General features: G+C 38.8%; 1 protein-coding gene across 15 annotated transcripts in view; it reads right to left on the bottom strand.

Annotated features, from left to right (window-relative positions):
* Nucleotides 1–14,998, bottom strand: part of CFAP44 (cilia and flagella associated protein 44) — a 44,125-nt gene that overhangs the window by 28,295 nt on the left and 832 nt on the right. For 6 of the 15 annotated variants that reach the window (XR_002439391.1, XR_002439392.1, XR_002439393.1 and 3 more), the window contains exons 1-12: nucleotides 13,973–14,174; nucleotides 10,052–10,138; nucleotides 9,476–9,568; nucleotides 8,441–8,612; nucleotides 7,292–7,454; nucleotides 6,190–6,292; nucleotides 5,723–5,939; nucleotides 4,102–4,216; nucleotides 3,424–3,588; nucleotides 2,408–2,563; nucleotides 1,979–2,026; nucleotides 823–922 (exon numbers count right to left, since the gene is read on the bottom strand). Coding sequence is in view for 12 of the 15 variants with exons in the window: in XM_021398879.1 (XP_021254554.1) it covers nucleotides 823–922; nucleotides 1,979–2,026; nucleotides 2,408–2,563; nucleotides 3,424–3,588; nucleotides 4,102–4,216; nucleotides 5,723–5,939; nucleotides 6,190–6,292; nucleotides 7,292–7,454; nucleotides 8,441–8,612; nucleotides 9,476–9,568; nucleotides 10,052–10,138; nucleotides 13,973–14,159 (1,606 nt within the window). In the remaining 3 variants the exon portion in view is untranslated. Of the gene's footprint in view, nucleotides 1–822; nucleotides 923–1,978; nucleotides 2,027–2,407; nucleotides 2,564–3,423; nucleotides 3,589–4,101; nucleotides 4,217–5,722; nucleotides 5,940–6,189; nucleotides 6,293–6,596; nucleotides 6,652–7,291; nucleotides 7,455–7,701; nucleotides 7,896–8,440; nucleotides 8,613–9,475; nucleotides 9,569–10,051; nucleotides 10,139–11,565; nucleotides 11,767–13,609; nucleotides 13,909–13,928; nucleotides 14,175–14,998 lie in introns of those variants that run through there. The other 9 variants (XM_021398887.1, XM_021398903.1, XM_021398923.1 and 6 more) reach the window with 9 other exon arrangements.

Genomic DNA, 14,998 nt, shown 5'->3' with positions numbered 1-14,998 from the left:
ACTTGGAATTGCCTAGGGAGAAAAATATTTAAGTGGATGAAAATGGGAGATTTTCCAAAGAAAATCCAATTTCACCAGAGGTGGAATAGTAGATATACATTGGTTTGCATTAAATTCCATTGCAGATGGCAAATATCCTAAGTGTAATTTGCTCAACTGTTATAACTTTGTCTTCAGGCTAGAAGTGCATGTATTTTGTATAACACAGATAAATGACAAGGTACAGCTGACAATAATTGAGTTAAAGATCTTATAGCATTTTCTAAGCAGCATAAATGACATTGTTAATGTTCTGGCCTGTGGTTCTTCTTTCAGATTATGGTAAGCCTATTTATATAACGTAAATTAATATCTGTAATTAACATGCTATCTGTTGTTGAGAGTGAGATAGCGATTGCTTTTTCTAAGAAAGCCACAAATATTAATATTCACAATGACTTACACAATGGTAGAAATGTAAGTAATTCCTTACAAAACAAAGATCCCAACACTTATCAGTATGGAGGCCTGAATACGAACGCTGTTATTCAAACCAAATGTCTCATCTTTCCAGCTGTTCCTTCAGAACAAACGGAATTTACGAAGCTTCCCATTAAAATCCCAGGCTTTTAAGATGAGGTGATCCCAAAGTATTACTTCAAAACTTTAATGATTTGTCCCAACTGTAAAAGAACTAATCCCAGGAATAACCGTTGTCTGTAAAGTGATTTTTGAAGAGCAAATACACAATTTATTCAAAACATAATAGTTCCAAACCAATCATCATTGTTCTCCAAAACCAAAGATTACAGTGGAATAAGAGCAAAGGAATAGCGTACTTACGGTCAAGAGCAGTGGTGGCCATAAGGTATGTTATGGGAGAGACGCTCATGGCCTCAATCCTTCCAGAGTGAAAGGTGCAGAGGCACTCCGGATCATGGGTCTGCCGTGTGAAACAAAAAAACAGAAATTTTGCTATGTGCTGGAGCTGCATTTAGAAGTTATTACCAGCCATAGCTACAGTCAACCTGAACAATCTAGGCAGATACTGGTTGTGTGAACAAAATTTGCCAGGCATGAGTTGCCTATGGGGAATTCTTTCTTTCTTTTTTTTTTTTTTAACTCAAATGTTCATGAAAAGATTATGCGCAAACTAGTACAGGAACATTAAGTTGATTTAGAATGCCACCATTCTCAAGGTGAAAATAAAGGGAAATACAGCATGTCCACTTCCATTAAGCAGTTTCAAGCCTAGAATTAATGTTTTTAGCAAAGAGCTGTTGCTCTAAAGGCAAAGAAAATACTGTCAAGCTTAGGGCTTATAATACCTGGGAAATTTTTTCATCATCCAAGGGATTTTATTTGTTGTTGTCCATTCTTTACCTTAATTTTTACAGCATGTTTTATTCATCCTTTTTAATCATGAAATTCTTGGAACATTACTTAGCTGTTGCCTTAAAACTTCATACCAATCAAAGGGAATATTACCATTAACTTCAGTATGTCCTGGAGCAAAAATTGCATGCTCTCATTTTACCTTTGTCATCTATTCCTTCATCAAAAACACCTCCAGCAGTAACAGTAGAAGTCAGCTGGATAAAACATACAAAGTGCATATGTTGTCCTTGTTTTTCCTAGTTTTTTGTGTCATTTGGAGGTAACAGTAATGATTGTTTCAAATACACCTACTAGATAGGATATATAAATAATCCTTGAACTCATTTCCTGCATACATGCAACTTTTATTTCCTGTTTAAGATAATTTGAATTTGGCAGCCAACACTTCAGGAAGCAAAAATCAATAATGACTTTTGATTATAATGACTGTGCAGGATTACCAGTAATATTATGAAAAAAAAAAAAAAGAGATCTGTTTCAAGGCTAAAATTTTCAGCTCTGCAACTTCACTAAATACAAATTTCACTGTAGATGCATCTCACATAGTTAAAACAAGTTACTATAAAGGAACTGAAGAAATAAAAAAAGAAAATAAACTTACTATGTTTGAAAAAGTCAAATCCAGCTTCCAGATTGTTCCATTGGCACCCTGAAGAAGCAAAACCAAAAATGTAACCTGAATATTTTGAAACTCAATGCAGAAATAAAACTGACCACAATAACTCCTTTAAAATTCCTTAATGATTATCATTGTAAAAATGAAATGACTGAAGTAGGACCCACATCACCATCAGTCCTATCTATCAGTCCAGGATAAAAGAACTTGAATTTTGACACTCTCCTACTCTTATGCAGCTCTGGCTCTGCAAGCCATAGGCTCACGTGTTACTACACAGTAAATATAAATCCAAAAGATCGAATTCTACAGAAAAGAGATGTACCAACCTGTAAGGTCTTACTGCTATTAGTTAACATTGCCTCTCTCTTACAGTTTCTCCGCAGGGCTGCATGTACTTTGAGTGTATCTTACCTGAGAATACCAAAAGGGGTGTCCACAGTCATAAATTTTTGACATAAAACTCAGACTGACATTCTTGCCAACATGAAGTTCATTCATAGGTTCCATCTCCAATAACCCTGTCTCATCCACAGAATCAGCAGCATCTATTGCCTCAAAGTTCCACACCTTCAAAGAATTGAAAACAAAAAAAGAGGGTTTTCATTAGGTCAGATTACATTTTCACGTACAATTAATATGGAAATTCAAAATCTTGACAAATCAGGAGAGGATAGGTTCTACAGGTAAAGTATGACATACAGCACACACTCACTGTTCTGAATGTAATCTGGAACACTGGCGATTAGCAACTACCATCTCGTACAATTGGGTGCAATGCAAAGTATATGTAAAAGTTCCCTCTCCAATTCTCATATAACAATAGCTTAAATTCAGCCCTGGCACTGGTAGCACTATGCGTAGCAACCTCAGAGAAAGTAAGTGACATCTAGCTGCTCTGAGCATTGCTTATACTGAGGCAGCATGGTCAAATGGGAAAAGTAACATATCCGTGTTCTGCTCTGTGGTATGAGAACAAAATGTCAGTTGGCACCCTTAGAATCAAGTTAATTTTCCTAATGGAAATACTTTTTATTCTGACTGTTCCTCTATTTCAGTGCATGTATCTCTAAGATATTAATTAATTTCTGTATTAATAATCTAAGCATTAAAATAATCAGAAAATTAATTTCAAAGTTGTCATTGTTTATCCTTTGAAACAACAAGAATGCATTACTAGGCTTGAAAATTATAAAGATTAAACAAAATGACACAAAAAACCACAATGAAACAGAATGTGTGTAAACACTACCTGATTCAAACATGTACACTGTGGAGACATGTCCATATTCTCATCTACAAATTAATTCTCAGAAAGCAACTATAATGCAAAGATGTCACCATAAATAAGCTCTGGTAAAGAAAATATGTGACATGTATCTGCTGATCACAAATTCGTACACCAAAAGGCAGAGCAATAAAAAACTCACCCGAATGAAGCCATCTTTTCCAACAGTGACAAGTTCTCCTTCATCCAGAACTATCTGGCTGACAGGGCCATTATGACAAGGCTTGTGTCCAGCTCGACAGAGCTCTACTTTGATGAGGCCCCCTTCCCAAAGCAGCAAGTTGCCCCACTCAGCCCCTGAGATAACCTTCAATGCAAATGGAGAGAAGCAGGCATGCAACTGTACTTTACCATGCAGAAACATTGACAAGAATATGGTTAACTTAGTGGCTTCCTTCTACAAAAGCATTAAATTGATAGCAATGCACAGGTATTTTCAAGAGAAGTTGTAAAGGAAGACAAGATTCAACTTTTAAGGAACATGGCATCAATTACCTGCACTGAAATGACTGAAGATTGTGGCTAACACACTTTTCATTTCTTTACACGAACATCTTTACTACGCCATAAGAGGAGCCTCAGCCCTAAGCCAATAGAGATCTTTTGTCTGGGAATTATAATGTCAAATTTACTTTTCAATTATTACAAAGCAAGCAATTTTATTTGGCAAATTAATCTCAATACTAGCTTATTAGAGCAGTGCATTGAGCAGTGCATTCATATCACTCAGAAGTGAATAGTAACTCTCCAACTTACTCAATAAACTTTTCAACAAAACATGAGAAGGAACATAAAATCAGTTAAACTTGTTCAGACTTACCTTCCCATCAGGTAGCTCCACGTACCCTATAATGTCAGTCACTGCTGTTTTTCCAAACCTGCCCAAAGCTCCTTGTAACTTGAGTCCAGTGAATGTGTGAGCCATCTTCCAGAACCTGAGTAAAGAAAACACATCCCTCACTGATAGAAGATTTCCTAGACATGCTTTTTAATCTCTCTCAGACATTGTAATAATCTTACCACGGATTCCATTTTGTTCATTTATTATTGTTTTTCACAGGAGACCTTGGATATTTTGCTTGTTTGTTTTTTAATGAGACAAATCTTTGTAAATGTACAAACTTTCCCATATATTACCTCTAAGAAAAACCCAGGAGAATTTAACATGGGCAGAACGAAGGTTACACTACTACTTAAAACAGATAACTGTTAAATTGACAGCCATATCTTTCCAGATACATCCAATACACATACTTAAGGATGTCTATTTTACTCTTGCTATCTCTAGTGTATGATGTTCAACTTTGTAAATCCAAGGGACTAACTTCTTCCCTAATTTTCATACAAATAACCCCATGGACTTGAGCGTGACTGTAAAATCTCAGTGAGCAAGAAGCTTTATCCTAGATCTTCACAGCTATTATTAGTCAATCATTATATTTTTAGCAGTACAAAACATTGTTTTAAATTATTGCTTTTCAGAAAAATTAACATATACTGCAATTAGGGATAGTATACTGCGTGTGCAGGAGACATTACATTTAAGTTAAGTGCTGGAAATCAGGATTTGAATACATGTTTGCGTTGAGTCATATATACCTGTGTTATAAAGCTGTATCAGAGTTTATTCATAGTATTTTATCTCAAAAGAAAGTTTATATAAGAGCTTGTTTTGTCAGACTTCCATAAATAATATTCTCTAAACCACTTTCATTCTGTGTCTACATAAGCAATTTCTTATTTCAGACCCATCTTATGACCAAATTGTAGAACACATCTCAGATTTTGATCTGATTCTTCAGTAAAATTCAAAGAAATTTTAGATGTGTTGTAATATTAAAAGTATCTATTCCAATAGCATCCAAGCCATATCTTAAGTCCGTGCTGTGCAAGCACTTAACACCAGATAAACACATACCACAATGTTAGTCCTTGTCTCAAAGAGTTTAAAGCTCTCACTTATTTTTTGTTGCAAAAGGAACCATGAACTTACCATAGAATGGAGTGTATGGAAGCACAGCTTTTGAATCAGTGACTTTCTAACCCATGATTTGGCAACCAGTTCTACTGGCCATCCAAACAGCAGCTGAGCTCAATAAATCAAAGGTGCAAAGCCGAGGAGGCATGAATGCTCTGTTAACAGCTAGAAGACAGGTATGTCTACATATTTTTTATTAATTCTCGACAGTGTTTGCTGGAATTACAAGAATGAAGCTAATAGTACACATATTGAACGCCAAGCATCATCCTTTTTTGAAAACAAGGGTGTTTAAAAGACTTTGCTGACTAGCTGAAGGACTTTTTGGATTTGTAATTGCAACAGCAAGGTAAAATAGCATTCACCACTCATGCATGTTTGCTAATGATACGTTTCTGCTAGTCATCATCTAGGTATTATGCCTTTAGAGCTGATGCATATGAAACATAACTGGTAAACCTACCTGATGTGTCCTACTCCAGCTGTAGTTAGCTGTTCTTCGTTATCAGGAGAAAATGTGACCCTGTAAACATCCTGTGAAAAAGCTTTCGACCTTAACACAATCTTTTCTTGTTTCCAGTCCCAGATAGTCAACATGTAGTCAGGGCTGCTTCCAATACTGGCCAGCAGAGTGCCAGTATGGTTGAAATCACCAAAAACATAGCCTTTATTTGTTCCACCTGGAGAAACATACCAATCAACACATGAATGGAAAAAAAGGAAGAAACAATAGGAAAAACGGTTTAAGGAGAGCTCAACATTTCTCCAATCCCGTAATGAAAAAAGTTGGAAATCAGTGTTTTCTATTCTGCTGTGGAATACCAAAAACTTTTAATTCGATATAAAGTTAAAGTGAACCTCTACTCCATCTACTGGGATCTACAAACACTGCCCGTTTATGTAAAATGAAAATAGTACTTTTTACACTACCTCGCAGTATTCTGTAAGGCCTCAGTGAAGGATAATCGTAGATGATGAGGTTTGGCTTCTCTCCCTTTTCTCCCACTGCAAAGTACTGCTTAGTAGGGTGTGCCTTGAAAAATAAAAGTCCAGTTTCATGGTGTAATGACACCTTTGTCTCCATTCTGCTAGTTAAGTTATTGTATTTGCTCACTCATTAGTCAAAAGATATCGCTGTAAATACTAAGTAGCATTTTTCTGTATGTTTTTCCTGAACAACTGCCAGCTTATTGCTCAAAACCTGAATAAAGCCATTACACGTACACAATGGTAAAACTATTAGGCACACAAAATAGGATTATCACACATACATACTTCAGAACCATGAGAAACTGTATAATAAACTCCTTTATCATGCATTCTTTGACTTTTCCTACCTCACTCAACTCACTAGCTGATCTTTCCACGTGCACCATTTGGGTCAGCGTTCATCTACACAGAAAGATGTAGAAAAGCCATCCTGAATTACATTTTTCTGAAGACGGACAGATGCACCACGATTCTCCATGAAAGGCTGCTTATATCAGCAGAACAGTCTGAGGCTGTTATACTGAAAGCTTTGATCTTACTGAGTACAACTGAGAGATAGCAGAGCTATTCACAGGGTAAGGTGCCATAAAACCATAAAAAGCATTTGAGATTCCAAGCTTTTCATAGGAGTTTACTAGAGTGAAACCAGATACTTTTTCCTCTTCATTTATCTAGGTTGCTAATTTTCTAAATTTTAACCACTGGCGAAATACTATATCAGTATCAGCTGTAAATAGGAGGAAAAAAAAAAGAGAGCTGAAATGAGCACTAATATTTAAATAAGAATGCAATAGGTACTAAAATGAATCTCAGCCAGCACTTATCAGTTACCTGGGCCTGAGACAAGTATGCAGATATTTGTGCTCTGTTGATTATACCGACAGATTGAGTTACCCTGTACTGCAGGGTCCACTACACCCCTTTAATCAGAACCATACTTTCTTACATGTGTGCAGCTGTTGAAATCTCCCATTAGGCAATGAAGTGACCTTTTTGCCTTATAAGAAGGACTAACATCCTAAAGGAAAAAATAAAGGCATACCGCAAGAAACCCAATTCCACCTCCACTGCTGCTCCGGAGGTAACTTTGAGATTTAGTTTTCAGGTCCAGAATCACCACTTGGTTGCCTGCTACATATAAGAGGCTTTGGCTATCCATCACCATCAGGTTTACACTTCTGATGCAGTCATATCCAAAAGAATATCTGAGAACAATTCAATAAGGAAAAGATTTGATGTTGGCTTTCAAGAAAAGTTTACTAAATGGATAGAAACGCTTAAACCAAAACTGAGACAAAAATACTGAATCTAGTGACTAGAAGTCTGATATTAGGCAAGTTTTGTTCACTGCACAGGAAGTTAAATGATATCAAGACTCTATAACTGAGGGGAAGGCAAAGTGAAGACCTTCTAAATGTTGTGGTCCACTTTCCCACCTCCATTAAAGGGTACACTTCTTGCTTCTGCAGAATCCTTTGGGGCTGCTAGAAATTCACATTCTAGCAGTTTGGTGATCTTTTTTCAAATATAATGTAAGAAATGTGCATTCGATTACTAGGAACTCTTCTACAGACAAGAGTCCAAACCAAAGAAATACTCAGGTTCACTCTTAAATGTCTGCAGGCAGATGCAAAGAATGGAAAATCCAGTCTTCAGCAGCAACTTGACTGTGTCTGCAAAGAAAAATACCAACCCTTGTGATAGTCACATATCATATCCTACTTGAATCTACTTAGCAAGGAATGTATTATAGCTCTTGATTGATCAGCATCTCTTCCTCCACTCCACTAGTTTAGGTCTTCTGAGCAGCAGGCTACAAGCCTCTCTAGTTTCTTCTACATTTCTCCTTTAGCAGTTCTGTGAAGAAATATGAGGAACTCAGTGTACTCACCCTCAGCCTCTTGGGAACACCAGTGTAAAGGGAAAGCTTTGTCATGGATTTCCTACTATGATCTAGTTCTACGAGAGAACTTAGGAAAGTAAAAGTTATGTCTAATAAGAAATGTTTATATGGTCAAGACAATGTTTAAAATTAAATTCACCCAGGACCATTACTGAATTCTTATCCATGCCTCAACCAAAGGCATCCCACTAATGCCACAGAGGATACTCCAAATTAGTCAAGTACAATTTTAACATAAATTAAGAAATACCTAGCCTTAAATTTACAGAGCCTCAACAGAAAGGATACTTAAGAGTAAGAAGGTTAATTGGTATCCCTGAGTCTTCAGTGACAAATGGCCGTGAATATATATCTTCATAACTATAGAAGAAAGTTTCTGAGATTGTCTTTTCTTCCTTCTCAGGGCTTTTTTCTTCCTTTGGGGGTACCTCAGTATCATCTTGTTCTTCCAAATCATCTGCTGCATGTCACAAGTGGGAATGTAAAGAATATTTATATTTAGGATAAACCTTAGGTTTCTTGTTGATATTTGTACTTAACTGAAGAAAAGAGGGATTCATGCATTGCCTCCTTTGACAGAGTAATAGGCACTCCATAGCTGAACATAGGGATATGCTGTCTTAGTAACAACTTGTCCTGGAACAATCCCGCCCTCCAGTTTTTAAAAACTCTACTGTGGATACTCACAATTGAAGAATTTAGAGGTGGAGAAAATTGAGAATATTTTAAAAACATTGGTTTTAAAACTCAAAACCTAGGATACTGAAGTAGTTCAGCTTTGGTGCTTAAGTCTCAGCTTTAGAAACCAAACAGTATTTGAAATGTCTCTTTTTGGCAGCTACTGAATACACATCATCATGCAAAACTACTAGTAAAAGCAAGTGCTCTTTGCTCTTTCACATACAGCAGACCACCATAAGACATTGTTTCAGAAAATGCGTACTGCTAAGTGAAGTTCTTTGCTGGACTGCAATGCAAAATATCATCAGCTTGAACTCCAACTAGTCATAAGTACTTGTTAAAACTGAATTCAAGCTAGATACCTCAAACTGAACCTCCATTACCTATTTTGCAAGCTTTTTACCCTATGTTAATTTTTTTCTCCCCCTCAACCAACTGGGCTCAGATACCAGCAAGGGAAAAGAGTGAAAAAAAGTACACAGAGTAAGACAACAGGAACTGTTCAGTGAAACTCTGTATCTGTAGCATGATGGCACTGGTTGAGCTGTTGTTCATAACAACAACAGCCAAAAAATAAAAACTAGAAAGCAGTGGGATTTTTAAGTTAATGCCAACATCCCCCCAAAGGAAAGCAGTACCCACCAATGCTCTCTGTATCTGTTTCCACTTGCTCCACATCTTCCTTCTCTTCCTCTCCAGTTGGTGATTCCTTTGGAAGACTAGTTTTGCTTTCCTCTGTAAAGAACAATTGGGATCTCTTAGGTATGAATTAATTTGACTAATTTATTTATACATCAGGTTAAATAAAAATATAATTCTATAAAATAGTTCCATAGTAGTAAAACAAACAAAAAAGCCTGTCTAACAGTGGACTTCTTGCTGTTCAGCGTTAAGTGTAGGGAGAAGTTTGCTTTTAAATAACCGTATTTTAAAACAAATCGATTGCAGTAATGGCCACAGGAACAGGTCTAAGCAGCAAGAATTGTCAGGGGAGAGACTTTGTGGGCTGAAGGATGGCAAGAACTGCTGATGCATGAGTCAGCCCAGAACATCTCTGGAAGAGGTCATCTTCGACCAGGGTCAAAACAAAATTCAACAACACTGAGAACAGTAACCAAAGATTAACTCTTACTAGAAAGGAAGGTGTGAGTGGTGTGAGAAGTCAGGAGTTACTGTAGGTTTACTATTGGAATCACTGTAACAGCAGAAAGTACTTACGGCCACTGCTGTCATCTGCCTGTGTACCTTCTGCTGGCTTCTCCTCTGCTCCCTCCTGTTCATTTGGAGACGACATGTCCTCTTCACCTGGTGGCAGTGAAGAGGAACTTCTAGTATTATTGCCTTTGTCTGCTCTTTAGACTATTCATTTCTTCTCAAATGTTGAGATTCCCAAACATAATATTTGTGTTCTGCCTGTACAGTACAAGTATGGATAATCCAAGAATATGTTCTGCTTTATAGGGTGAATTAATTGGTTCAGTTTTTAGACCGCTGGGCTCTGCGTACATTGCTACAGAAAGACTGTCATCTACATATTGTGTAACAGGAGAAACTGAAGAGAGATTTGCATGTTTTGGGCTTCTCTTCAGTGTACTGGGGTGAGCTTTGTTTTTGTGAGAAAATTTCTTTCTAGTAGACTTCACAAAAGTATCAGGAGATGGACATTCTGTGATCATCTGACATCTTGAATGGAGAAGCAGGAGAGATGAATCCTTCAGAAAAAAAAAAAAAACTACTTTCTTCAAGACTTTATGGCTTAACTAACTAAATGGCTTAACTAACACACCCCCAGTAATTTTCAGCTTTCAGACTGCTGTTTGCAGAGTGCTACAATTTTCATAGTTATCATTGTCCTTTAGGGTGGGAAAGATTCACAGTTTTCAATTAAAAAACAAATGCATTAATCATTTATATAATTTTTTCCAAAAGAAGTCAAAAAAGATATACGTTGTGCTTATTCTAAATTTGTTCCATCTTTCGATTTTTAACATGGTCTCTATTTCAAAAACCAATCAACCAAACAAAAAAAACCAATTATGTACAAATAGTACAGAATTCAGGAAATTAATTAGTTTAATATAAAGAAATCTAAGTATTCAGCATAACAAATATAGCCAGTATGAAAATGAATCTGTTTGTATGTGTAAGCTGGATTTCAAAAGCAAGAAAAAATCCCTAAAGATGCATTTCTTGTTTCTGGCATTGGGTCATAATAAGTTTGAGGAAAAATATTTTGTGTCACCTTGGTCTTTTCAGGTATTTCAGGAAAAGCAGTGTGTCCAAACGTAATGTCACCCCCCCAGAAAGAGAGTGAAAGGAAAGAAATACTGTAAACATGCCATTAATGCCATTATACGGTCAACTTGCCCTACTCTGAGGTTTTGTCAGAGTCTGAATTCTCTGTATAATTTCATTTAAGAATTAAAATGAGCATTTACCCCTCAGGAGTGCTCAAAACTAGACATGCAGAAAATTTAAAATTCAGAAAACAAATCAAAACAATTAAAATAAATCTCAATATATTTAAATGAAATCCATGAGTTTTTAGTAAGATAACAGAACTGATATTATTGAAGAAATATTTCCACACTAGTTGCATAAATATACAGTGGAGTCTTCAGAGACCTGAACTCTAATTCCAAACCCAGTAATGACGTATACAATTTGTATCAGCCATTTCACCTCTGGCTGTCTCAGTTATCTCTTGTGAAAAATGAGATAATAATACTTACCCATCTTAGCAAAGGGTTTAGATATCCATAGAGAAAAGTGCAATAACATTTCAAATTATTGTAACTAATTAGCAATCATTTATCTTCTAAAAATTAAGTCTATCATAGTTTTCATTATAAATTAATTCCTCTCTGGAAAATGCTTTAGGCTGAAAGAGGGTCTGAACATTTCTGCCTCCATCATTATCTGGGTTCTAGTCACAGAAAGCTGCTGTATTGTTCACTGTACATGTGACTACGATGGCATTCAACCACTATGCCAAAACCAATATAATTTTAAGACTCTAAGGAGGTTCAAGAGAAGGATGTCTACTTTTGTTGCAGTTTTAAGGACTGACTGATCCAAGAAAACTTTCATGCAAGTTCACTGTAACAAAATCCCTCTGAGTTTTGATTTTCTTTTCCTGCATACTTTTTAGGAAACACTTTTCTAAATAATCTAAAATAAAGGCTTTTGATAGTAAAAACTGAGATTGTGGCAAATTAAGTGAGTGTGACAATTCTGGTGAGAAAAAACAAGCTGGTAGTCAGAAGTTTTTGTCAACCCTAATCATTCAACATACCTCCCCAGGATTTTTTTTCCCCTCCAGTCCTAGTAATTCACGATATTGACTTGAAACACTGTACCAGATCCACATTAGTTCTATTGTTCAGCTATCTAACAAGTCACTGAGGAGTGGATTCAGGTTTTCTTGCTTCAGTGGCCAGTGCTATAAAGTGTGAACTTCAGCAAAACTTCATTTTCTCTCAAATTGCCTTCCTCTTACCTACGTTCTGAAAAAGCTGCAGCTGACCTCAGGGTGTAGAAATATGTTCTTTCAGGTATGTTCTCTCAGTAATTTTAAAACTAAGAAACTTGTTGGAAAGGTTGCTGCCACACAGAATCTTTATATAGAGGATTCTCAGAAAACTTGAACATTAAGAGATGTCTCACCTTATATAATTGTATCATTTATTCAAAACACAGGAAAATCAAATCAAATGAGCATTTTTTGACATCACAAACAAATTCACTGAGATGGCATTGTCATCCTACATTTTCCCTCTTTCCTCCTCTTTATGAAAAACAGCACACTACTCAATAACTGAGGACTCCTTTTAGCTTTCAGACCACATCACAGTCTGCCAGCAATTTATTGGGCTGCTAGTAGGCACAACATGTGCAAACAACAGAGTACCGCAAAACTAAACTTCACTCAAAAAGAAATTAAAATATTTAAGTGCTCGTATACACAGTGAAAAATATACAACTGTAAATTGGGCATAGCTGGCATAGTGCTGTCTGTGTGTCATTATCTGTCGGCATTACCACAAAATTAGTATTAAAAATCAGCACTAGGCAATCAACACAAAATCCCAAGGAAATAATTTTTCATAGTAGAGAATACTGCTGTCTTGTAAAATAGAGGACTTAGCAAAAAGGAGGGTAACAGAAATTACCAATTCTCGCAGCAATTAAGGATAAGTATATAAAATATTTACTAGCCAGAGACTGAGACAGCAAGGATATGGCTACAAAGCAGGATCTAGACACATCACCACTGTGGTAGCCCCATTATATATGTCTTTTGTTCTCCAATAGAGAGAGAAAGGAAGCGGACAGGAGAGCCCGGCGTAGAACCTGACTGTTGCTGTTTTGCACACAAAACATTTTCCAGTAAAACAGAAGACATAAAACCTAACTCTAATTTCAAACTAAAATAGTCCTTCGTATGACCCAGATATCACAGCTCTGTCTCATGCAAGTGAGAGTGTGACGTCTATTAAAGTCTGCCTTGCAAATAAAGGTGAGTAACCAGGTTTCGGTTAAGCAAGATACGAAACAGGCTGTATCACCAGTTACTTATTAACACACAGCGTAAAGGAAATTCATAAAAATGAACTACAAAGAGCGCATATGCAACAGGCAATAAAAACAATGGCCTTCTCACACGCAGAGCAGCAAAACCAACATGTCCCATGTTTCAGAGGTGAGGGATTGTCCACCTCACCCACAGAACATTTGTTCTGTTTTACTTTCCCTAAGCTAAGCATTTATGCATACTTCAGCATACAGAGGCGATGGTAGCGGGTGTGCTCTGAGGTGGACACCAGCGTGGCCTGATGACAACTCTCCTCCAATGCTGCCTCCCATCAGGACACCAGGACACGGCCACGGACAGGCAGGAGGACCCTGTGGCGGGCTGCGAGCTAAGGGGCAGGGAGCAGATCCCGAAGGAGGCCTGCAGAGCTCCAGGGGAGGCTGCCGCAGCAGGGACGCCGGGGGACTAGTGAGACGCTAACCGGGGGCAAAGCCACGGGAGGCACGGACTCACGGGTCTGGTAGTCTGTGTGAGGGATAGTGGAGCCGCGGCCGGACCTACCCCAGAGCCGTGCCCGCGGCCCCCAGCTCCCCGCTGCCCCTTACCTGGGGCCACCTCCAGCGCGGCGTTACCGGTCTCCGGGCAACCGCACCGCGACGCGCTGAGCACCCTGGGAGTTGTAGTTCGGCCAGCCGGGGAAACACGCGGGGCGGGCTGTGAGGCAGCGGCGGCCGTTACGCCGCCTAAGGCCCCGGGAGTGGGGGTGACACGCGGCAGTAGCGATTCAGCCATAAAGGGACAGCAGAGTTTGTCTTCGCTTGGGAAGTAAATTATCTTTCGGGTTATCTTTTCCAACACTAACAACAGAGCCCGCTCAAAAATGCGTATTTATGCCCGCACCCATAGCCCCGCATCCCATAGCCCCAAGCTGCCGGAGTTCAAGGAGCGTTTGTACACCGCTCTCAGACATAGGGTTTGGATTTTGGATGTGTGGAGCCAGGAGCTGGACCCGGTGATCGCTGTGGGTCCTTTCCAATTTGGGATATTCTGTGGTTCTATCCAGTAGAAAGAGGTGGCTTGAGTCCTGATGCAGGGATGCTGCTCTCAGGGAGGGCTCCTGCTCTGCGAGGCAAGGGGCCTGCACCCTGACCCTCAAGTAAGGCGCCCTGGGGGTACCTGGGGAGTGACGTTCAGTGCCCCAGGCCATCCATGCCATCTCCATCCCAGGCAACATCCACTAAAGGTCGCAGCTGTGACGATGGCCCAGCCAGAAACGCCCACAGCTGATGCTCTCCTGCATCACACAGCTTCCGCACAGGGCAGCAACGTGCCTGGGCACGGATGGGAGTGTTTCCATGATAGCTTTCCTCTCGCAGTCAGCTCAGGGGAAGTATTCCGCTGCTGAAGGCCAAAAACCTACCCCAAACCCAAAAACTCACGCACCTGCTGCCTCCTTCCAGCCACGAGGTGGCTGCCCTGGCACCCAGGCCTAGGCAGGCAGGCTGCCAGCCAGCACAACCTGTGCATGTTTACGTGTCTACCAATAAGCATGTATCTTGGAGCAGCTTCTGAAGTTGGGAGGCGGCGTCCCCCCCACTTGCAGCAGGACACAAGTGTGCAGGGGGAGGAAG

This window comes from Numida meleagris, chromosome 1 (assembly GCF_002078875.1).
Source record: "Numida meleagris isolate 19003 breed g44 Domestic line chromosome 1, NumMel1.0, whole genome shotgun sequence".
NCBI lineage: Eukaryota > Metazoa > Chordata > Aves > Galliformes > Numididae > Numida > Numida meleagris.
This window is presented reverse-complemented; position numbering and strand designations above follow the sequence as displayed.